Source organism: Vipera ursinii (genome assembly GCF_947247035.1).
Source record: "Vipera ursinii genome assembly, chromosome: 4".
Taxonomy (NCBI): Eukaryota; Metazoa; Chordata; class Lepidosauria; order Squamata; family Viperidae; genus Vipera; species Vipera ursinii.
Window position 1 is genome coordinate 5,187,468 of NC_139514.1, and position 23,974 is coordinate 5,211,441.

The 23,974-nt window shown below is 46.4% G+C and overlaps 1 protein-coding gene across 1 annotated transcript in view; it reads right to left on the bottom strand.

Annotated features, from left to right (window-relative positions):
• The window catches only part of TENM4 (teneurin transmembrane protein 4), a 355,279-nt gene that overhangs the window by 70,653 nt on the left and 260,652 nt on the right, over positions 1-23,974 (bottom strand). Inside the window, exons 12-13 of the mRNA XM_083362529.1 lie at positions 12,795-12,821; positions 3,723-3,869 (exon numbers count right to left, since the gene is read on the bottom strand). Of these exons, the coding sequence (XP_083218655.1) occupies positions 3,723-3,869; positions 12,795-12,821 (174 nt within the window). The remainder of the gene's footprint in view (positions 1-3,722; positions 3,870-12,794; positions 12,822-23,974) is intronic.

Genomic DNA, 23,974 nt, shown 5'->3' on the forward strand with positions numbered 1-23,974 from the left:
CAGTCAGTCAGTCAGTCAGTCAGTCAGTCAACCCAGTCTCTCAGTCGGTCAGTCAGTCAGTCAATCCAGTCTCTCAGTCAGTCAACCCAGTCTCTCAGTCAGTCAGTCAGTCAGTCAGTCAATCCAGTCTCTCAGTCAGTCAGTCAACCCAGTCTCTCAGTCGGTCAGTCAGTCAGTCAATCAATCCAGTCTCTCAGTCAGTCAGTCAACCCAGTCTCTCAGTCAGTCAGTTAGTCAGTCAGTCAATCCAGTCTCTCAGTCAGTCAGTCAATCCAGTCTCTCAGTCAGTCAGTCAATCCAGTCTCTCAGTCAGTCAGTCTGGTCTTTCAGTCAGTCAGTCCATCCTCTTCAGGGTGTCTGAGGTCCACAGGAAGAGATGTTTAAAATCCTGACATTAAGAGCAATCAGGTTTTTCTCTTGTAATAGGAAAATAATTGATACATCCACAGGTAGTCCTCGATTTACGACCACAATGGAGCCCAACATTTCCATTGCTAAGTGAGACAGATGTTAAGTGAATTTTTCCCCATCTTACAACTTTTCTTGCCATAGTCGTTAAGCGAATCACTGCAGCTGTTGAGTTAGTAACACAGTGGCTTAGTGAATCTGGCTTCCCCATTGACTTTGTTTGTCAGAAGGTTGCAAAAGGTGATCACAAGATCCCGGCACACAAGAAAGTTTATAAAACGAGGCAAAACTCACTTAACAAATGTCTCACTTAGATAGCCACAGGAAAATTTCTGCTCAATTGTGGTCATAAGTGAAGGACTGCCCTGCATTAGGAGGCATTTTTATCCAAAAAAAAAAAGTGTCTAGGGTGACACATAAATTTCAATCCCAAAGTGCAAATTAGCTGCTTAAAAAAAATCTCTTTCCGGATGGGTCCCAAAGTTTTCCAGCCTGTAGGATATTGACAAGGAACAAAGGGCCAATTGAAATAATGACTTTTTTTTCTTTTTTTACAAGGAGGAAGTTTCTTTTCTGAGGTGGACCCTCCAGAAAAACCTTTATTTATTTCCCCTTTATTCAGCAGAAGCACAGATTACGGCTCTAAGTCCATATATCTCACACATCTGGACAAGGATGATGGCCTTGAACCGGCTGTAAATAGAAACGAAGGCAGGGGATATTTAATTTCAGGAGATGGGGGGGTGGGTTATTAGAAGGGGCAGCCAGCTATTTCTGTCGGTTCCTGTCTCTCTCCCCCCCACCGCCCCCACAAAAATATTTTACCAAAGGAAGCAATTTGGACTTGTTACCACACCAGACTAACCTAAAGTATCCAATCCAAAAAAAAGAGGCATTTTTAAATCCTCTGAAACAGATAAGCTCAGAGCGGGATTTATCTTGTTTCCTTTCCCCGCAGTTTTAGTGGTGTGAGAATACACACAAATGCCTGCAGGGCTGAGGAATGGAGAAGGCACTTGGGTTGGAATCACAGTAAAGATAATCCTCGACTTACCACAGTTCATTTAGCGGCCGAAATTACAACAGCTCTGGCAAAAAGTGACTTAGGACCATTTTTCACAGTTACAACCGTTGCAGCCTCCCCAGGGTCACGTGATCAAAGTTCAGACACTTGGCAACTGGCATGTACTTATGACGGTTGCTGTGCCCCTCCCCCCGAGGTCAGGTGATCTTTTGCGACCTTCTGACAAGCAAACTCAATGGGGGAAGTCGGATTCTAACTGAACAACTGCAGTGATTCGCTTAACAACGGTGGCAAGAAAGGTTGTCTAATGGGGCAAAACTCACTTAACATCTGTCTCGCTTAGCAATGGAAATTTTGGCCTCACTTGTGGTCATAAGTCGAGGACGACCTGTATATACTGTATTTCCCGTCAGCCTTGTAATGCGACATCTCTTTTATTTTTCATCTAGCAGGCATTAGAGATTTCTTTGCAACAAGGTAAACTGTGGGTAATTGGCAATACAGGTTTCTATACAAGTGTCTTGCCCTGTCAGTGTTCTTGGCGGTTCCTTGATTAGGCCATTGTTCACTGTTTGATTGTTTGTAGGAGCTGCTGATTCCTTGACTGGGATGTTGCTTACAGTTTGGCTGTTGGTCTAGTCCAGGGGTCAGCAACCTGAAACAGTGAAAGAGCCGCTCGGAACCGGTTCCCTCACAAAAGGAAAAACTGGGAGCCGCAAAAAAATGTGTGCACATGCACGTACATGCGCGCATGTGCAGAAAAGGGTTTGACTGAAGAGTGGAGCCAAGGCGAGATATGCACCTACCCTGCATATTTGAATTGATTGGTTGAACTTTTTTAGTCCCACTTTTTTTTTTTGAACTGCACATGGCAGAGGACTGGGAGCCGCAGGAGACGGCTGAAAGAGCCGCATGCGGCTCTGGAGCCCCGGGTTGCAGACCTGTGGCCTAGTGTTAATCTTGGTGACAGGGCAAGCCACTTGTATATAAACGGAGAACAAACCCTACTCCCTTCCAGCACTGATAATGTTACCTAGTTGGGTCATGAAATGTCTACAAGGAAACAGCCAAGCTCAGAGAGCACCAAGGACCCCACAATCCTCCTCCTCTTACTCCACTCCCTTCTAGCACTGATGAAGTTACCTAGTTGGGTCATGAAATGTCTACAAGGAAACAGCCAAGCTCAGAGAGCACCAAGGACCCCACAATCCTCCTCCTCTTACTCCACTCCCTTCTAGCACTGATGAAGTTACCTAGTTGGGTCATGAAATGTCTACAAGAAAACTGCCAAGCTCAAGGATCACCAAGAACCCCACAATCCTCCTCCTCTTACTCCACTCCCTTCTAGCACTGATGAAGTTACCTAGTTGGGTCATGAAACGTCTACAAGAAAACAGCCAAGCTGAAGGAGCACCAAGGACCCCACAATCCTCCTCCTCTTACTCCACTCCCTTCTAGCACTGATGAAGTTACCTAGTTGGGTCATGAAACGTCTACAAGAAAACCGCCAAGCTCAAGGAGCACCAAGGACCCCACAATCCTCCTCCTCTTACTCCATTCCCTTCTAGCACTGATGAAGTTACCTAGTTGGGTCATGAAATGTCTACAAGAAAACCGCCAAGCTCAAGGAGCACCAAGGACCCCACAATCCTCCTCCTCTTACTCCACTCCCTTCTAGCACTGATGAAGTTACCTAGTTGGGTCATGAAACGTCTACAAGAAAACAGCCAAGCTGAAGAAGCACCAATGACCCCACAATCCTCCTCCTCTTCCTCCTCTAATCTCACGCCCTTCTAGCACTGATGATGTTAATTGGGTAATGAAACTTCTGCAAGACAATAACCATGCTCAGAGAGCACCAAGGATCCCAAAGCCCGCCTCCTCCCACAACCCAAACCCTTCTAGCACTGATGACGTTACCTAGTTGGGTCATGAAACGTCTACAAGAAAACAGCCAAGCTCAAGGAGCAGCAAGGACCCCACAGTTCAAGCCTGAGCAACAAATATTCTCTTTCATGGGAAGAGGAGATTTTTATCCAGAGAGAAAACTCTATCAGTTTCACAGCAGCCGGCAGGAATCTTACCGTTAGGAGACAAATCCATAGTATCCTGAATGGCAAAAAAAGCCAACTTTGAATTATTCCAACCCAACTTTGAAATGTGGAGGACAGGACGGCCCAAATGGGGCTGTTTTGCTTCAAACCTGGAACCCGGTTTGTTTCTCCTTCTCATGTCTATCCCTGCAAAGTGAAGATTCCTGATCGGTAAACCCGGTTAGCAGGAGTCTTACCTCCATCGTTGTCTTTGGCGTCTCCACACGCGGTCTCCATGGACGTGTCGCAGCCTGTCCCTCTCCAGCCCAGCTGACAGACACAGTGCCACCCGTTCATGTCCAGCGTGCACCTACCGTTGCCGTTACACAAACCGGGGCATCCCTCTGGAAGGGGGAGAGGAAAGGAAAGTTTAGTTGGAGAAGAGAATTTGGATAATTAACATTGGGGGAGCGAGAAAAGGCCATTCACAGGTTATGTGGAAAGAAAGATGGAGCGATGATTTGCTGTTTGGGGCAATTTTCCTCCTCGGGAAATTATACTACATCAGAACAATATTTTCCCCACGGATGTGAAACGGAACGGCTTGGTATGCCGTAATTTAGGTAGTCCTTGCCTTACGAATAAGAACTGGGCCTGAAATTTCCGTCGCTAAGTTTGCCCTGATCCCCTTTTGTGACCTCCTGAAAAGCAAAGTCAGAATTCAGAACCAGAATAGAGCTGGAAGGGACCTCGGAGGTCTTCTAGTCTTCTAACACTAACCCTACTCAATCAGGAAAGCCAATACCAGGGGTCGGCAACCTTGGCTCTTTTATGACTCGTGGACTTCAACTCCCAGAATTCCTGAGCCAGCCATGCTGAGGGGAAAGGGAGAGGTTTCCAAGCTGAGCCATGCTGACTCAGGAATTCTGGGAGTTGAAGTCCACAAGTCATGAAGGGGCCATAGTTCCCCCATGCTGGCTCAGGAATTCTGGGAGTTGAAGTCCACGAGTCATAAAAGAGCCAAGGTTGCCTAACCCTGCTCTATACCATTTCAGACAAATGGCTCTTCTTAAAAACTACCAGTGTTGGAGCATTCACCGCTTCTGGAGGCAAGAGGTTCCACTGGTGAATTGTCCTCACTGTCAGGAAGTTTCTCCTTAATTCCAGGTTGCTTCTCTCCTTGATTAGTTTCCATCCACTGTTTCTTGTCCTGCCCTCGGGTGCTTTGGAAAATAAATTGATCCCGTCTTCTTTATGTCAGCCCCTGAAATACTGGAATACTGCTACGGCAAATTCACTTAACAATGGTCTTACCAACTTAACAACGGCAGGGATTCACTTAGCAACGATGGCAAGCAAGGTTGTAAAGTGGGACAAAAACTCCCTCAACAACTGTCTTGCTTAGCAATGGAAATTTCGAACTCTATTGTGGTCGTACGTTGAGGACAACCTGTTAGCTTTGTGATGTTACGGTAGTTTCTTAAGGTAAACTATAGCTACTATAGCTACGGCTAGCATTAAACCAACCAACAATAGCAGTCCCCCATTTCTTATTTTCATTTCCATTGATAATAATGGAAGGCGGCTGACAAACAAGAAGTATTGGTCGAAGGGTTACTAGTTCATGTGAAAAAAAATAAATAAAGGTGCAGGACAGGAGTGCAAAGTTATTGCATGGGTGAGCACAGATAGAAAGGACGATGGCAAAATGGCTGCCCCATTTGGGCCACCCGTTCATTTCTCATTCTCCGAATCACACTGATTCCTCCCGAACTTGGTGGGAACAAGTCAAAATCAAAAATCGCAAGGTGATTGCGGCTAGTTCCAATATACTATCAAGGTAGCCCTCAACTTACAACTATTTGCTTAGTGACCATTCGGAATTACGACGGCATTGAAGAAAGGGACTTACAACCGGTCCTCACACTTAACAATTTTTGTAGCATCTCCATGGTCACATGATCCAAATTTAGGCGCTTGGCAACTGGCAGGTATTTATGACAGTTGCAGCATCCTGGGATCACGTGATCAACATTTGCAACCTTCCCAAGCTGGCTTCTGACAAGGAAAAAGGCAATGAGGGACTCCGGATTCGTTTAATGACCTCAAGTGCAGCGATTCACTTAACAACCACGGCAAAAATTGGTTGTAACTCATTTAACAACTACCTTGCTGAACAAAGAAAAATTTAGCCTCAAATTTTGTCTGTCCCCGCTCCCGGCGGAGCTTCCCGCTCGCTCGCTCCCTCTGTCCATCTTTTAATTTGTATTATTCTACTTCCTTTGTTGATTTTTTTATTGTTTCATTGCTTTGGCTATTGTTATGTTTACATTTTTTATTCCTTTTTTCCCCGTTTTACTGTGGTAAGCTGTCCAGAGTAGTCCCAATGCTGAGATGGGTGGCAAATAAATTTAACAAATAAAAATCAAAACAAAACAAAATTTGTCTGAAATGGTATAGGTTTTCCTGCCTGAGCAGGGGGTTGGACTAAATGACCTCCAAGATCCCTTCCACCACCACCACCACCACCACCACCATCATCGTTATTATAAAAATTAAAATAAAATAATAAAATAAAATAGTAAGTAAGTAATTCTGGCTGTAAGTCGAGGACTACCTGTTAATTTAAATCAACCCCAACCAGACATTGCTTGGATATAAAAAAGGATATGTATATGTGTGTGTGTGTGTGTGTGTGTGTGTGTGTGTGTGTGTGACATTCAGAAAAGTCAATAGCAAGTCAAGGCTATTTATTCAGATTATTAAATGATTACCGGTAGCCCTCGACTTACGACCAGAATTGAGCCCAAAATTTAACAGTTGTTAAGTGAGTTTTGCCCCATGTTATGTAACCTTTCTTGCCGCAGCTTTTCAAGTGAACCTCTTAAGTTGTTAAGTTAGTAACAGGGTTGTTAAGTGAATCTGGCTTCCCCACTGACTGCTTGTCAGGAGGTCGTAAAAAGGGATCACAGGATCCCGGGAGACTGCATCCATCGTACCGGGGAATCAGTTGCCAAGTGTCTGAATTTTGATCACGGGGAATACTGGAAGTGTAAAAATCGCTCGTAAATCATGTTTTCCAGTGCCACTGTAACTTTGAATGGTCACTAACTGAACTGTTGTAAGTTGAGGACTATCTGTACTGTAGTTTGCTGAGGGTGCCGAAAGTCTGGATTGGGCTTCAACGGATCATTTCAACCAGCTCCAGTTCTCACGCTTCTCACGAGAGACAGAATGCCTCTTAAACCCCTTCAAGTCTCCGGTGAAGATTTGTATATTTATTTAATATATAAAACGGCAACAGCATTTAGACTTGTAGGCTGCTTCACAGTGCCTTACAGCCCTCTCTAAGCGGTTTACAGAGTCAGCAGATCGCCCCCAACAATCCGGGTCCTCAAAGGAAAATAGAAATAAGGAAATTAAAACCAGGGTTGAATTTGATAACAGCAGCACGGTTACTGGTGGGACAATATTGGAAGAAGGATAGTTTGCCTACTATAGAAGAATGGGCGTTTAAAGTTTCGAATCTTGCAGAAATGTCTTAAGATTTCTGCTTATTTGAAGGATCATTCACAAGAAAGATACATTTCAGTTTGGAGAAGATGGATAGATTATATTCGGAACAAATGTGGGACTAAAAAGTTTCACTTAGCTTATGAGTAGATTTTAGAGGGATATTGTTATTATTATTTATTATAGAGGATTTGCATTAGTGGGTTTTTTTGAGATATAATATATATTGTATTATTATTACTACTATTATTTTAGTATTAGTATTGATTATATTCTTGTTTAAGTTATTATGTTTTTAATAATTTGAAGGTATTTATGTTAAAGGGGAGTTAAAGCACATTATGAATTTGGTTAATTTTATAATGGATAATTTTAGTTAGAATATGATTATTATATCTATAACCCTGTATTCAGCTCTGGAAAGTGGGAGGGTGAAGGGGGGTGGTTTGGGGTGGGTGGGTTTTGGGGATATGTATTGTAAAAAAATGTTTTTAAAACTCTTTAATAAAAAAAGAAAAGAAAATTAAAACGAGGGGGAAAAAATTGCCTGACTCTTGGGCTGGTTTGGATTAAAGCAGAATGCAACCAATTACTCTTGACTCAGATCGGAATAGATGATTTGGGGATTTCAGCAAATATGTTCACAATTAAGACAGTCTAAACAACACGAGCTGTCAGCCGCTTCCAACGGGAATCCTGTCGACCTAAAACTCAAAAGGAGATTTATGGAAGTTGGAAGTTACACCTAAGTGCCGATTTTCCCCATAGCTTAGGGTGAATGGAAACGTTGGCTGGCAGTACATTCGGACGAATCTGATCCAAAGTTTACAGGCTACTCTTCCTCCCCCCCTCCTGGTGATCCTGCCAAATTTAAACAACAACAACAACAAAAAAGCTTTTGGCGACCCATTGTTTGTTTTAGAGAAATCAGGAGCAGCAGCGGTTTTGCGATGATGAGAATAATGTGAGGATAGGCTGGGAAAGGAGATGCTACAGACTCTGTTGCTTTGACGCCCGAAGGGACAGATCAGGAGAGATGATACAAATTACAGGTCGTCCTCAACTTACGACCACAAGGGAGCCCAAAATTTATGTTGTTAAGTGAGGAATGTGTCAAGGGAATTTTGCCCGTTTTACGACTTTTCTTGCCCGCATCTGTTAAGTGAAGCGCTGCAGTTTGTTAAATTAGTAATCAGTGGCGTAGCGTGGGGGGTGCAGGGGGGGCCGGCCGCACCGGGCGCAACATCTGGGGGGGCGCGCTCGCACTCGCAGCTCTCTGCCCCTGCCTGGCTCACTCTCTCTCACTGCAGTGCTGGCTGTGCCAATCCGATCTGAGCCGCCGGGTCGCCGCCCACTGTGGAGGGGGGGTGCCAGGCGTGTGGTACGGTGCGGAGAGAGAGCGAGGGACTATCTGGGGGAAGGACAGTGCAGCGGCCGGGTGCTTGCCCCGGGTGCTGACAACCCACGCTACGCCACTGTTAGTAATACGGTTGTAAAGTGAATCCCGCTTCCCCACTGACTCTGCTCGTCAGATTGGCCCAAAGTCTCCCAGCCGGCTTTCATTCCTATGGTGGGACTAGAACTCACAGCCTCCTGGTGATTGGCCGAAAGTCCCCCTGCCGGCTTTCATTCCTATGGCGGGACTAGAACTCACAGTCTCCTGGTTTCTAGCCTGGTGCCTTAACTGCTAGATCAAAACTGGCTTATGCTGTAGAGAAAGTAGATAAAGAGAGACCCATCTCCTATTTCATACTAAAATTATTGAGTTTATTGACTTTTATTGATTAAGTTGATATTTCACGAGGCTGGTCAAATCAGGGGAGTTTTTTTTCCCGAAATACAAGGCAAACTTTGATATTGTGTCTGTGTGCGGGGGCAATTTTCTATCCAGTGTTGTTTCCACACGTTGTGTATTTTTTTAATTTTTTTATTTTAATTCCATTTATATCCCGCCCTTCTCCGAAGACTCAGGGCGGCTTTACAAGCTTAGCAGTAGCCTTCATTCTATGTATATGCCTGCTTATGAGGGCTTTCACACACACACACCCAAGCGGCATTATTACAAAGTCAGCTTATTGCCCCCAACAATCTGGGTCCTCATTTTACCCACCTCGGAAGGATGGAAGGCTGAGTCAACCTTGAGCCTGGTGGGATGCGAACCTGCACTAATTGCAGGCAGCTGGTGTTACTTAAGGAGGCATTAGCCCACTGCTCCACCAAGGCTCTTGTATGTATGTCAAAATCATTTTCTACAAGTAACTTCAGCAGCAGAAATAGCTGGATGTCTGGCCTATGAGCGTGTATCTTCACACAGCACCGGCCTAACTCAACAGAATAACGGAAGGGGGACCTTGGAGGTCATCTAGCCCAACCCCCTGCTCAGGCAGGAAACCCTATCCCATTTCAGGCAAACGGCTTGTCCAGTCTCTTCTTAAAAACCTCCAGGGTTGGAGCATTCACAGCTTCTGGAAGTAATCCTGTGCCACTGATTAAACCTGAGGGATTTCCTGCTGTAAATCACAGCAGAGCCTTTAATCACCAAATTCCTCTCCTAACAAAGAGTAGCCCAGTTGTAAATGTGTAGAGTTGTAAAAGGAGAAGAGCAGCCAGCAGCTCCATCAGACTTAAGCTCCCCTTGTGGGCTTTCAAGGAACATCTGACGAAGAGACGTTGGGAAAAGATTTTGATCTAATTTTGCAGTTCTCTTCTTAAACCGATGTCAGGGGGAAAAGGCCAAACTTTGCCCTGTCCAGGCGCTCCTCAACGTACGACCGCCACAGAGCCAGCCCAACATTTCCATTGCTAAGTGAGGCAGTTGCTAAGTGAATTTTGACCCGTTTGGACGACCTTTCTTGCCACCGTCGTTAAGTGAATCACTGCAACGGTTCAGCTAGTCACACGGTGGTTAAGTGAATCGGGCTTCCCCACCGACTTCGCTCGTCCGAAGGTTGCAAAAGCGGATCACATGACACACACACACACCCCTCCCGAGGCACTGCAGCCGTCATAAATAGGAGTCAGTTCCTAAGCGGCTGATTTTGATCACATGACCAATGGACATCAGTGCCAAAAAAACAAAAAACAAAATGGTCACAAGTCACTTTTTCCAGTACCGTTGTAATATCAAACGGTCATGAAATTGTTGCGAGCGAAGGACTACCTGTACTTCTGAAATTAAAAGAGGAAGTTGGTGCATTATTCTCATTGCTTCTCTTCCTGACTTGGGTGTGAGAATTAGTGTTTGGCAGAAGATAAATGCTTAAAGGAGGAATAAATATATTTATGGCAGATGGGCAGGGCGTTTGCAGAAGGATCCTCCTGTCTGGCGATGGAGGGTCTGTTTGCACATGCCCTGGCGTTGATTAGATCTCAAAGGAAGAATTTATGAGGAAGAACCTCAGGAGCAGGCCCGTTCTCTGTTTCTCTTCTCATTATCGGCACAACTAAGGGCAAGTCTTGTCCTCGGAAAATATCCATGTTATTTTTTCCTTCCTTGGGAGAATTCAGAGACCTCGTCTACTCCAATGCTCTGCTTGGGTGGAAAGCCAAGATCCAAGTACTTTTAAGTCTGTAAACCGGGGATTGTCCAACCTTGGTAACTTTTAAGACCTGTGGACTTCAATTCCCAGAATCCCCCAGCTGGCCACAACCACAGCATCCTTCTTGCTCTACAAGGGAAGTCCAATTGCCAGAACTAGCCAGCCAGCCAGCATCTCTGGGATGCTTTAATTTGGATTCCTACCTTGAACAAGGACCTCAGATGTCCCCATCCATGATTCTATGAAAGCTTATGGTGGTGTGGAAGCCCAAACTATTCTACGCATTTTTTTTAATTCAAATCGATTTTCGGGGAATGGAAAATCGGCTGAGAAGAAACAGGTGTCTTGAGCTATCAAGAGCCTCGCACCATTCTAGCATATCCCAATGGAGTGGGCTCCATTCCTAGCATGTTCAACCAATTGGTACGCCAGGTGGAGAATTTCGGATATTTCAGAATAATAAGAGCCGGAAGGGACTTTGGAGGTCTTGTAGTCCAACCCCCTGCTCAATCAGGAGACCCTATACCACGGGTCGGCAACCCGCGGCTCCGGAGCCGCATGCGGCTCTTTGAGCCGTCTCCTGCGGCTCCCAGTCGCCCGGTGCGCGCACCTCTCTCGCACCTCCGCCCGAACACCCGTTTGGAAACCGCTGTTCGGGCGGAGCTACGCGCGCATCTCTCCAAAAGTTTGGAGAGGTGCGCGCGCAGCTCCGCCCGAACACCCGTGTTGAGACCTGCTGGTGTTCGGGCGGCAGTTTGGAGGTCCCGGGGGTGGCTCCGGCGCCGCCCGGGCTGAAGGCGGCGCCGCAACCCAGTGCCCGTCACCACGGAGACCCGTTGCCGCTGACGTGCAGGTGCGTCCACCGGCAACAGCAGGTCTCCAAACCGCTGTTCGGGCGGAGCTGCGCGCGCACCTCTTCAAAGGTTTGGAGAGCTGCGTGCACGTGCAGCTCCGCCCGAACACCTGTGTCGAGACCTGCTGGTGTTTGGGCGGAGGTCGGGCGGCAGTTTGGAGGTCCCGGGGGTGGCTCCGGCAACGCCCGGGCTGAAGGCAGCGCCGCAACCCAGCGCCCGTCACCACAGAGACCCGTTGCCGCTGGCGTGCAGGTGCGTCCACATAAAAAAAGTGGAACCGCGCGCGTGTATCCACGTGTGCGCATGTGCAAAAAACAACATTTTGCGCATGCACAAAACATTGTTTTATGCACATGCGTGTGCGTGGATGCACGCGCGCGGCTCCCACTTTTTTTTAATCTGTGATGGAACCGGTTCCCAGTGGCTCTTTTGCTTTTTCAGGTTGCCGATCCCTGCCCTATACCATTTCAGACAAAGGATTGTCCAGTCTCTTCTTGAAAACCTCCAATCAGCACCCACAACTTCCGAAGGCAGGTCCTTCCGCTGTTTTAATTGCTCCCACTGTCGGGAAATTTCTCCTTAGTTCTAGATTGGTTCTCTCTCCTTGATTAGTTTTGATCCACTGCGTCTTCTCCTGCCTTCAGGTGTTTTGGAGAACAAGTTAAACCTTCTCCGTGACAGCCCCTTAGATATTGAGACACTGCTATGGTGTCACCCTTAGTCGTCCTTCTCATTAAATTTCGACAAACCCAATTCCTGCAACCGTCCTTCGTATATTTTAGCCTCCAATCCCCTAACCAACCTTGCTGCTCTTTGCTAAGATACAGAAAGGCATTTTAGCTGGAATAGCTGCTAATCAAGCTAGTGGTCATCAGTCAAGTTTTCGTTCGGAATTGTAAACGGACAGAAAGTATCTTCAAGGTTTACTAGCCAACTGCTCTAGAGTTACAACCCGAAATACTTCCAACCTGAAAAAGTTAAAGAGACCGCTTTCAAGATTACGCGCTGGAGTTTGGAGACAAGGAGACTTCATACCGTCCTACTCACCTTGTCTTCCCCTGAGTTCTACCACGAAAAAGAATTAAAGTATCCTTTTAGGGGGAAAAACAACAACCCCCCAACCCATATTACCTGTCTAAGTTGGAATGAGTGAAGGATGGGAAAAGACAGAAGCAACACAGATATGACATCACTGAAAGACAGTTGCACTTACACAAGGATGGAGTTGAAATAGGTTTTCCTGGGGTTAATTCCCTGTGGGGTGGGGGGAAATCAAGTCATGCTAGGCTTTAGGTGACAATGGTGAGGTCATGGAGATGGGTGGGGGCACCTAAGCTGAGATTTGTGCAGGGCGCGGGCGGGGGGGCGTTGGAAAGCTGGATCGAAACACACAAAGACAGGAGAAGGAGAGAGGTCACCATACCTTTCACTACCTTATCCAGATAGTGAGCTTGGAAAATAAAAAATAAAAAGACAGAACATGTAAAGTAGGATTGGATAAAAGTGCAGTACAGTTCAGTACGAGACAGTGACGCAAAGGCGACGGCCGGGGTGGGGTGGGGTGGGGGGACTGGGAGAGGAGCAGGGTGGGAGGAAGGACAAAATAACAACAGCTGCAGGCAGCAGCAACAACACAACGGACGAGAGGAAGCCAAGCTGATATTGTTAGGGAGGCAGGATCAAAGGGAAAAAGCATCATCCATTCAAAGGAGAAGAGGAGGAATTTTTACTGATGCAGTGGTTGAAAATCAGTGTGCCCTCCAAAGCTGGGTCATTTGCACGGATAAGGTAGCAACCTCACCACCTCACACTGTGGTGGCAGTCCATCTTTTTCCTGCAGTTGTTTGTCTCTTCCTCCCAGCCATCTATGGCGGGTGGGAACCCAACAAGATGCTTATAGGTAGTTCTTGACTTAGGACCGGCCGCCTAGCAATCGTTTGGAAGTTGCAATGGACCTACCTGGAGACTACTTATGAAACAGACTCGGAAGTTCTGACGGTCGCCACTCACTCTCCGGTGAAAGCACTTTAGGATGCTTAACAGCCAGGCTGCATTCATGACCGTTTGCAGCATCCCACGCTCACATGACTACAATTTTATTTATTTTTTAATCCCATTTATATCCTGCCCTTCTCCGAAGACTCAGGGCGGCTTACAATCTAAGAAGCACAAATCAATGTGCTTAGCAATAGCCTTCGTTCTATGTATATGCCTGCTTATTAGGGCTTTCGCCCCCCCCCCAAGTGGCATTTTTTTACAAAGTCAGCTTATTGCCCCCAACAATCTGGGTCCTCATTTTACCTACCTTGGAAGGATGGAAGGCTGAGTCAACCTTGAGTCTGGTGGGACTCGAACCTGCACTAATTGCAGGCAGCTGGTGTTACTTAAGGAGACATTAGCCCACTGCTCCACCAAGGCTCTTTTTAAATTTGTGGCATTTGGGGGCAGAAATTGGGGTTTATTTCCGGTTTCCGCGAAAAGGTGCCCACTGCAGACAACGGATCTGCTTAACGATCCATGGTGAGATACTTAACAGCCATGGCAATACGCTTAGTGACTACCGCAAGAAAAATAAAAATAAAATTGGGTCGGGCACATGATGACTCAGTAAGGACCAGCGTTGAGTTATGACTGTAAATCCAGGCTCAATTATGGTTATAAGTCAAGGACCTCCTGTGGTTCCTTGGTTATTTTCTTCTTCTTTTTTTAATGGTATTATTTTAATCAGTTGTGGGGGTTTTACCGTATATTGTTTTATTTATTTTTATTTTTATTTTTATTCCATTTATATCCCGCCCTTCTCCGAAGACTCAGGGCGGCTTACAAGCTTAGCAGTAGCCTTCATTCTATGTATATGCCTGCTTATTAGGGCTTTCACACACACCCCAAGCGGCATTATTACAAAGTCAGCTTAATTGCCCCCAACAATCTGGGTCCTCATTTTACCTACCTCGGAAGGATGGAAGGCTGAGTCAACCTTGAGCCTGGTGGGACTCGAACCTGCACTAATTGCAGGGAGCTGGTTTAGTGTGTACTCTTCACTGCCTGGAGTTATGTATTTGAGATGGGAGGCAATACAGGTCATCCTTGATATTAAGATCACAACTGAGTCCAAACTTTCTCTTGCTAAGCGAGACAGTTGTTAAGTGAGTTTTGCTCCATTTTACAACCTTTCTTGCCACAGTTGTTAAGTGAATTACCGCAGTTGTTCAGTCGGTTAACACAGTTGTTAAGAGAATCTGGCTTCCCCATTGACTTCGCTGCTCAGGTCGCAAAAGGGGATCACGTGATCCCAGGATACCCTGCAGTCGTTAAGTGAATCTGGCTTCCCCCCATTGACTTCACTTTTCGGACAGTCGCAAAAGGGGAACATGTGACCCCCGGGACATTGCAACCATCATAAATGAGAGTCAGTTGCCAGGCCTCTGAATTTTGATCACGTGACCTACAGGGAGGCTACAAGCGTGAAAACAAATTGCAAGTTTTTCCAGTGCTGCTGTAACTTCGAATTGTCACTACACAAATGGTTGCAAGTCAAGGACTATCTGGACACATTTTCTAAAACCAAACCCATCAATTAATTAATAAATGCTTTTCTGGGCCTTCCACGCTGCTTCCATGCTTGGTTACATTGCCGAGATCTTCACCGGCCATTTGAGCCAGAGTCGAGTTCAAACTATTGGCGCACAATAACGGAGAACCAGTTCAATGCCGTCGACATGGACAAAATCACCATCAGCCAATTGCAAAAGGCAGCTCCACACGCAGTCCTTGACTTACGACCACAATTGGGCCCAACAATTCTCCTGGTGTGCGAGACCAACAGATCTTGAAGAGCCTTGGTGGAGCAGTGGGCTGATGCCTCCTTAAGTAACACCAGCTGCCTACAATTAGTGCAGGTTCGAGTCCCACCAGGCTCAAGGTTGACTCAGCCTTCCATCCTTCCGAGGTGGGTAAAATGAAGACCCAGATTGTTGGGGGCAATAAGCTGACTTTGTAATAATGCCGCTGGGGGGTGGGGGGTGAAAGCCCTAACAAGCAGGCATATACATAGAATGAAGGCTACTGCTAAGCTTGTAAGCCGCCCTGAGTCTTCGGAGAAGGGCGGGATACAAATGTAATAATAAAAAAAAATCTGAGTTAAGTGAGTTTTGCCCCATTTTTCTAGCTTTCTTGCCACTGCCATCAAGCGAATCTCCGCAGTTGCTAAGTTAGTCACATGGTTGTTAAGTGAATCTGGCTTCTCCCTCGATGATTTCGCTCGTCAGAAGGTCGCAAAGGGGGATCCTGTGATGCCAGGATACGGCAGCCGTCATAAATACGAACCAGCTGCCAAGCGTCTGAATTTCGATCACGTGGCCATGGGGATGCTGCAACGGTCGCAAGTGTGAAAAACGGTCATAAGTCTTTTTTTCCCAGTGCCGTTGTAACTTTCAATTGCCACTAAACGAACCATTGTACTCAGAACAGCTGAGATTCAGCAATGATACCTTTAACACCATCAAACAACATCTGCCTATCCTAGGGCCTTGGTAGGCAGACAAAAATGTCAAATCCAGTCTGAACATCTGGCTGACTACGTGACCAAACATAATATTAATAATAAAGGTAGTCTTCAATTTCCATCACTTCATTTAATAACCGTTATAAGTTACAATGGCACTGAATAATGTGACTTATGACCCTTTTTCACACTCATGTCCGTGGCAGCATCCCCAGAGTCACATGATCAAAATTCAGACACTTGGCAACTGACTCATATTTATGACGGTTGCAGTGTCCCGGGGTCACGTGATCCCCTTTTGCGACCTTCTGACAAGCAACGCCAATGGGGAAGCCAGATTCACTTAACAACCGTGTTACTAACTTAATAACTGCGGTGATTCACTTTAACGGCTGTGACAAGAAAGGTCGCAAAATGGGGACAAAACTCACTTAACAATCGTCGCGCTTAACAGCAGAAATTTTGGGCTCAATGGTGGTCGTAATTCGAGGACTACTTGCAATGCCTTCCGGTCACAACTTCCCTGGAATCTCTCCATCTTTCTGCAGCAATCCTGTTTCCCACGTTAGATTCGTAGAAGCAGATCTGCCCATCTTTCCATCACTCCAGAATCTCCCTTTCCAGGTTGCGTCCCTGGCTCTGCAACTCCACACTTCATTCTCCTCCTTTCTGCGGTAGGTGAGTGTCATGATCATTAAAAGAGATTTATAGACTTTCCTATTTGATCAATGAGTTCCTGTGGGATCTGGGGAACCTTACCCCACTCTCGCTCAGATTGGTGGGTTTTCAATTGCAGTGACGCTCGTTCTATACTCATTAAAGTTGGACGTGCTTTTTGTGGTCATGATTCCTTTCAATTCCTTTCTCTCTCTGTGTGTGTTTGTGTGTTGCTCTGTGTCTCTTTCTTTCTGTCTCTCTCTGTGTGTCGCTGTCTCTCTTGTGTCTGTGTCTCTCTTTCTTTGTGTGTCTGCATCTCTGTCTCTTTCTCTCTATGTGAGTCTGTGCGTCTGTGTCTCTCTGTGTCTTTCTTTCTGTGTGTCTGTGTCTCTCTGTGTCTCTCTTTCTCTTTCTCTCTTTCTTTCTCTCTGCCTCTCTCTGTGTGTGTCTCTGTCCCTTTCTCTGTCTCTCTCTGTTTCTCTCTCTCTCTCGCAGTTTTTTTATTTTATTTTTCTTTTTTATTTTAATTCCATTTATATCCCGCCCTTCTCCGAAGACTCAGGGCGGCTTACAAGCTTAGCAGTAGCCTTCATTCTATGTATATGCCTGCTTATGAGGGCTTTCACACACACCCCAAGCGGCATTATTACAAAGTCAGCTTAATTGCCCCCAACAATCTGGGTCCTCATTTTACCTACCTCGGAAGGATGGAAGGCTGAGTCAACCTTGAGCCTGGTGGGACTCGAACCTGCACTAATTGCAGGCAGCTGGTGTTACTTAAGGAGGCATTAGCCCACTGCTCCACCAAGGCTCTTGGAAGGTTGGTTTTGCTGTGTTGGTTATGGCAGGGCTTTTCAACCTTTTCACCCCTTGTACCACTTTTAGGATATGGCAACATCCGAGTACCACCAGTCGCCTAGCAAGGTGTCAAAAACTTGACCCCAAAAAAGGGGGGGGAGTGATGAAGTACAGATAGTCCTCGACTTACAACAGTTCGCTTAGTGACTGTTCGAAGTTACAATGGCACTGAAAAAGTTCCCCCCCAAGACACAGCCGAGCAAGACACCTGCCTGCCCGTCCAGAGGCGCTCTTCCTCCTGTCCGAGGTTTTCATTGCTGTGAGCATTTCTGTTGAGGATTGGCAGTGGGGGTGGGGAGGGGGGTGTTCGGTTTTTATTCCCCCACCCCACCCCTGTCTGCTGGGTGGTTGCAGCAGGTTTTGGTCGCTTCACATGACCCTGGGACACTGTGACCGTCATAAATATGAATCAGTTGCCAAGCGTCTGAATGTAAATCACAAGACCCTGGAGATGCTGCAACATTCCAGCTGATGGGCGCTTCTTCTGGGCTCAGAAGCGCCAGGATCAGTGCCGAGCTCCAGCTGGAGCCTGGCACTAATCCTGGTGCTTCCGCTGAGCCCTGATAGCCCTGCAGCTCCAGCCGTCTCTCGCTCAGGCTTGTGCGGTGCTGCCACTGGTTCAGCTCATTCCCGTCCCCAGCTACCACTTCTCTAGGATGGTCGCGTACCACCTGCCATGTGCCAATGTACCACAGGTGGTACCCGTACCACTGGTTGAAAAGCCCTGGGTTATGGAGCTGTAAACTAGTTTTTATCAGAGAGCTTTCTGCAACGGCGGTGTTTTTCTTTTGATCTACGCTGTGTCTCATTCAAAGAATAATAACAATACTGTCAATAGAAGAGAATATTTGTAGCTCAGGGTTGTACTCTGGGGTCCTTGGTGCTCTCTTGGCTTGGTAGTTTTCTTGCAGACGTTTCATGAACCAACTAGGGAACATCATCAGCGCTAACACAGGTAGTCCTCGAAGTAGCTCATTTAGTGGCCATTCAGAGTTACCATGGCACTGGAAAAAAGTGACTTATGATCGGTTTTCACGCTTACACGCTTGGCAACTGACTCGTATTTATGGCGGTTGCTGTGCCCCGGGGGGTGTCTCCTTTTGTGACCTTCTGACAAGCCGAGTCAATGGGAAAACCAGATTCACTTAACAACCATGTTACTAGCTTAACAACTGCAGTGATGCCTTTACAACTGTGGCAAGGTCATAAATGGGGAAACATTCATTTAACAACTGTCTCACTCAGCAACAGAAATTTTGGGCTCGATTGTGGTCGTAAGTCGAGGGCTACCTGCACTGATGATGTGTTACCTAGTTGGGTAATGAAATATCTGCCACAAAAGCAATCAAGCACAGAGAACTCCACAATTACAATGGCGACCACAAGAGCCTGCCCCCAACAAGACTCGTAATCCCAGGGGTGGAAAATTTGCTTATCCATTTCAAAATAAACAACTAATATTGATCACATGATTCATTTGTAGCCGAGAGAGGCTTTAGGTGGCCGTCATAATTGGGATATTCTCATTTTCTTTCTACTTTCTCTGGAAGGAGCATCTTCTGAGGCGATTAATTAACCTCTCTAGAAGGAGGGAGGCATTAAGGCTACAAAGAGGTTCAGCAAACGAAAAGAAACTTTACAAAGTTTTTTGGTCAGAGAGAGAGAGAGAGAGAGAGAGAGACAGATAGACAGACAGAAACACACACAGAGAGAGAAAGAAAGAAAGAGACAGAGACAGAAAGAAGAGATAGAGACACACCGAGAGAAAGAGAGCAACAGACACACAGAGAAAGAGAAATAGATAAAGAGAGAGAGAGATGGAGAAACAGAGAAAAAAAGAGACAGAGATGGAGAGAGACAGAGAGAGAGAGAGAGAGAAAGAGAGAGACAAACAGAAACACACAGAGAGAAAGAAAGAGACACACCGAGAGAAAGAGAAATAGATAAAGAGAGAGAGAGATGGAGAAACGGAGAAAAAAAAGAGACATAGATGGAGAGAGACACAGAGAGAGAAAGAGATAAAGAGAGAGAGAGAGATATGGAGAAACAAAGAGACAGAGATGGAGAGAGACAGAGAGAGAGAGAAAGAGAGAGAGAGAGACAAACAGAAACACACACGAGAAAGAGAGACAGAGACAGAAAGAAGAGACAGAGACACACCGAGAGAAAGAGAGCAACAGACACACAGAGAAAGAGAAATAGATAAAGAGAGAGAGAGAGAGAGATGGAGAAACAGAGAAAAAGAAAGAGACACAGATGGAGAGAGACAGAGAAAGAGAAATAGAGAGAGAGAGAGAGAGAGATGGAGAAAGAGAGAAAAAAGAGACAGAGATGGAGAGAGACAGAGAGAGAGAGAAAGAGAGAGAGAGAGACAAACAGAAACACACACGAGAAAGAGAGACAGAGACAGAAAGAAGAGACAGAGACACACCGAGAGAAAGAGAGCAACAGACACACAGAGAAAGAGAAATAGATAAAGAGAGAGAGAGAGAGAGATGGAGAAACAGAGAAAAAGAAAGAGACACAGATGGAGAGAGACAGAGAAAGAGAAATAGAGAGAGAGAGAGAGAGAGATGGAGAAAGAGAGAAAAAAGAGACAGAGATGGAGAGAGACAGAGAGAGAGAGAAAGAGAGAGAGAGAGACAAACAGAAACACACACGAGAAAGAGAGACAGAGACAGAAAGAAGAGACAGAGACACACCGAGAGAAAGAGAGCAACAGACACACAGAGAAAGAGAAATAGATAAAGAAAGAGAGAGAGAGATGGAGAAACAGAGAAAAAAAGAGACAGATGGAGAGAGACAGAGAGAGAGAAATAGAGAGAGAGAGATGGAGAAAGAGAGAAAAAGAAAGAGACACAGATGGAGAGAGACAGGAGAAAGAGAGAAAAAGACATAGATGAGAGAGACAGAAAAAGAGACATAGATGAGAGAGACAGAAAAAGAGAAATAGAGAGACAGAGATGGAGAAAGAGAGAAAAAGAAAGAGACACAGATGGAGAGAGACAGAGACGAGAAAGAGACGAGACAAAGAGAGAGAGAGAGAATGAGAATCTGTCTGTGTGTCTGCAAATGGGACCAGACGTTTTCCCTCCCAGCAGTGTGACTGAATTCATCTTTTTCCTTCCTGCCGCTGGCAACTTCAGAAGAGAGGAAAAAGCCTCTCATGGAGGGGAGAAGTTGTGAGTTAAGGCTCTCTCTTCCTGCTGGCACTTGGCTCTTATTTATCAGGTTACTGAGGAAGGATCAGAGAGGCCTGTTTTTCTTCACTTGGGGCACCGTTCCCACACTCTCTTTTCGTCTTTTCCAGCGCTTCCCCCACCCCGCCTTTCTGCACTTGGCTCAGGAAGACCACCCAACTCGAGGGGACACGACCTTTGAAAGAATTTGGGGTGGATTCCCCCCTCCTCATGTTCAGAGTCTAGACTCCAGTATGTCTAATGGAGAAATTAAAAAAAAGCGCAATACCCATATTTGTAAGCAAAAAAAAAAAAGAATAGAAAAGAAAAGAAAAAAGAAAGAAAGAAAACGAGAGGAAAAGAGAGAGGGGACTCAAATGTGGTGTGAGATGGGAGACCTCGAATTCTGGGCCATTCAGAAGATGCGGGCACACCCCGCTACGTGGCTTATAAAGACAATTATATTTCCTAGAGAGGCCCACCGAAAAGTTTGTTTAGTGAATGCGCAAAGTTAACATGACACTGGGGAAAAAAGCAACCAATGACCGTTTTTCACACTTACGACCGTCAACAGCGTTCCCCGCGGTCAGGTGATCAAAATTCAGAGGCTTGGCAACTGACTCACATTTATGACCGTTGCAGTGAACGGGATCCCCTTTGATGACCTTCCAATGAGCAAAATCAATGGGGAAAGCCAGATACACTTAACCATGTTTATTTATTTATTTATTTATTTAATTAGACTTATATACCGCCCTTCTCCCGTAGGACTCAGGGCGGTTCACAAGGTTTTTTTTAAAAAAACAATACAACAAATTACAAAAATTAAAAGCAATTAAAATGATTACATTAAACCTTGAAATAAAACCCCAATTATAATTAAAATACAATTAAAACCCCAGTTAATACTCTCAGTCCAGGCCAGAAAGCTCGAAGAGCCAGGTCTTCAGGTCCCGGCAGAATGAGCGAAGGTCAGGGGCAGTGCTAAGCTCTACAGGTAGCTGGTTCCAAAGGGCCGGTGCACCCACAGAGAAGGCCCTCCTCCTGGGTATTGTCCGCTGGCAATCTTTTACCGGTGGCACCCTGAGAAGACCCTCCCTGTCGGAGCGCACAAGACGAAGTGAGCAGGTGCTCCCTAAGATAATCCGGACCCAAGCCATTTAGGGCTTTATAGGTCATCACCAGCACCTTGAATCTCACCCAGAGGGCAACCGGAAGCCAATGCAGCTCGCGGAGCAGAGGTGTTACGTGGGAGTATCGGGAAACCTCCATCACAACCCGCGCGGCTCCATTCTGCACCAGCTGACGCCTCCGAGTGGTCCTGAAGGGTAGCCCCATGTAGAGAGCGTTGCAGTAGTCCAATCGGGAGGTCACGAGCGCATGGATGACTGTGCGCAGGGCACTAACTTAATGACTGATTCGCTTAACAGCCGTGGCAAAAAAAGTAGTAAAATGGGGCAAAATTCACTTAGCAGCGGTCTTGATTGGCAGCAGAAATTTGGGGGGGTCAATTGTGGTCCTAGACTGAGGATTACCTCTAGGTGGGGAACCAAACCAAGTGGCCTCTTTCGCAATTGAGAGATGGACGTTTTGTCCATGCATAGATTTTCTATCTGCCATGCAAGGTTTTTTTTTCCCCCAATCACCACTGGGGCACCCCAGCTGGATTATGGCATTCCTTTTCACCTTTCTCAGGAATCTATTATTTGCAAACTGTGTTTTGCATGAATTGGTTCTTGGTCTGTGGGGTCCTTGGTGTTCTCTGAGCTTGGCGGTTTTCTTTCAGACGTTTCATGACCCAACTAGGTAACATCATCAGTGCTGCAAGGGAGGAGAGTTTGTGGAGAAGAGAGGAGGAGGAAGTCAACGACTGTGGGGTCCTCTCGGAGAGAGGTGGGGGATTGGCTCAAAGTCGCAATTGGCTTTCATGCCTAAGGCAGGATTAGAACTCACCATCTCCTGGTGACCGGCCCAAAGAGACCCAGCTGTTTTCATGCCTATGGCAGGACTAGAACTCACCATCTGGTGATTGGTCCAAAGTCACCCAATCAGCTTTCATGTCTAAGGCAGGCCTAGAATTCACTGTCTCCTAGTGATTGGCCCTAAGTCACCCAGCTGGCTTTCATGCCTGTTGTGATTCAGCGTCAGCCTGTGGTTCCGGCAGCTGAGTCGGATGATTCTGAAGAGGAGGAGGAGGAGGAGGGGTTTGGAGAGCCTTTGGTGTCAGAGGAAGGTTCTGATGCACTGCAGAACTCTCAGCCTGGCCCCTCCTGTCTTGTTCCTCCTCAGACTCAGCTGTGTGAGCATGAGGGATTGGAAGAAGACGATCCACAGCTGGCTCTGTTCAGGGACGCTAGGAGCAGGAGGCAATCTGGCAGAGCAGAACAGAGGAAAGCAATGAGGCAACTCGGGAGAAGGCAATGAGAAGCCACGCCTTGGGACTGCTGATAAAAGGGGAATGTGTGGGAAGTGCTGGTTGCTAAAGGCAACCGTTTGAAGATCTTCTGCTAGAGTCCTGGTCTGTTATTCTTGTTTAACTCTTGCTTAACCTTTTGGTTTAAGTCTTGTTTGAACTTTTCATTTAACTTTTGTTTGAACTCTTTGTAAATAAATTTGGTTGGGTTTTTTCCAGCCTGTTGATTATAAAAAGGGGTTGGCCCTGACATTCAAACAGGGCCGGTCGTAGGCTGGAACAGAACAGTTTGCCTTCAGCCTCCCACCCCGTATTATTATTATGGAGCAGCTACGTGCTGAGAATGCCCAGCAACTCACTTTGTTGGCAGCTCAGGTGGCTCAATTGCAAGCTCAGGTCCCTTGCTGCACCACCGTCACCACCACCCAGGAGAAAATGCCAAGTTGCGATGCCGGATAAATTTAATGGCAATCCAGAGATGTTTCCTGGTTTCCTGGGACAGTGTCAGCTACGTATTTATCAGCCTGAGAACAGCTGATTTCCCCACTGACCGGGATAAGGTGGGGTTTGTGTTAAGCCTTCTCTCTGGTGATGCAGCTCGTTGGGGCACACCACTGCTGGCCCAACCTACTCCATTGTTGGACAACTTTGTGGGGTTTTGTGATCATATGCCTCTGATGTATGAGGACCCCATAAAGACGCAGACTGCTACCTGATGCCTGAAAGCTCTGAGGCAAGGCCGACGCCCCCTACAGGGCTATATCAGCGATTTTCGGCTGCTTAGCCAGGATTCAGCCTGGAATGAGGCTGCGCTTGTGGATGCTTTCCAGGATGGATTGTCAGAGGAGATGTTGAATGAGCTGGCCCGTGTTGATATTCCCTCAGACCTCAATGGGCTGATCCATCTCTGTTTGCGGATCGATGCTCTGTTGCAGCAGCGAGTCGCCGTGCCACCCCAGAGACCCCTGCGACCCCTGTTGTGCGTGAGACCC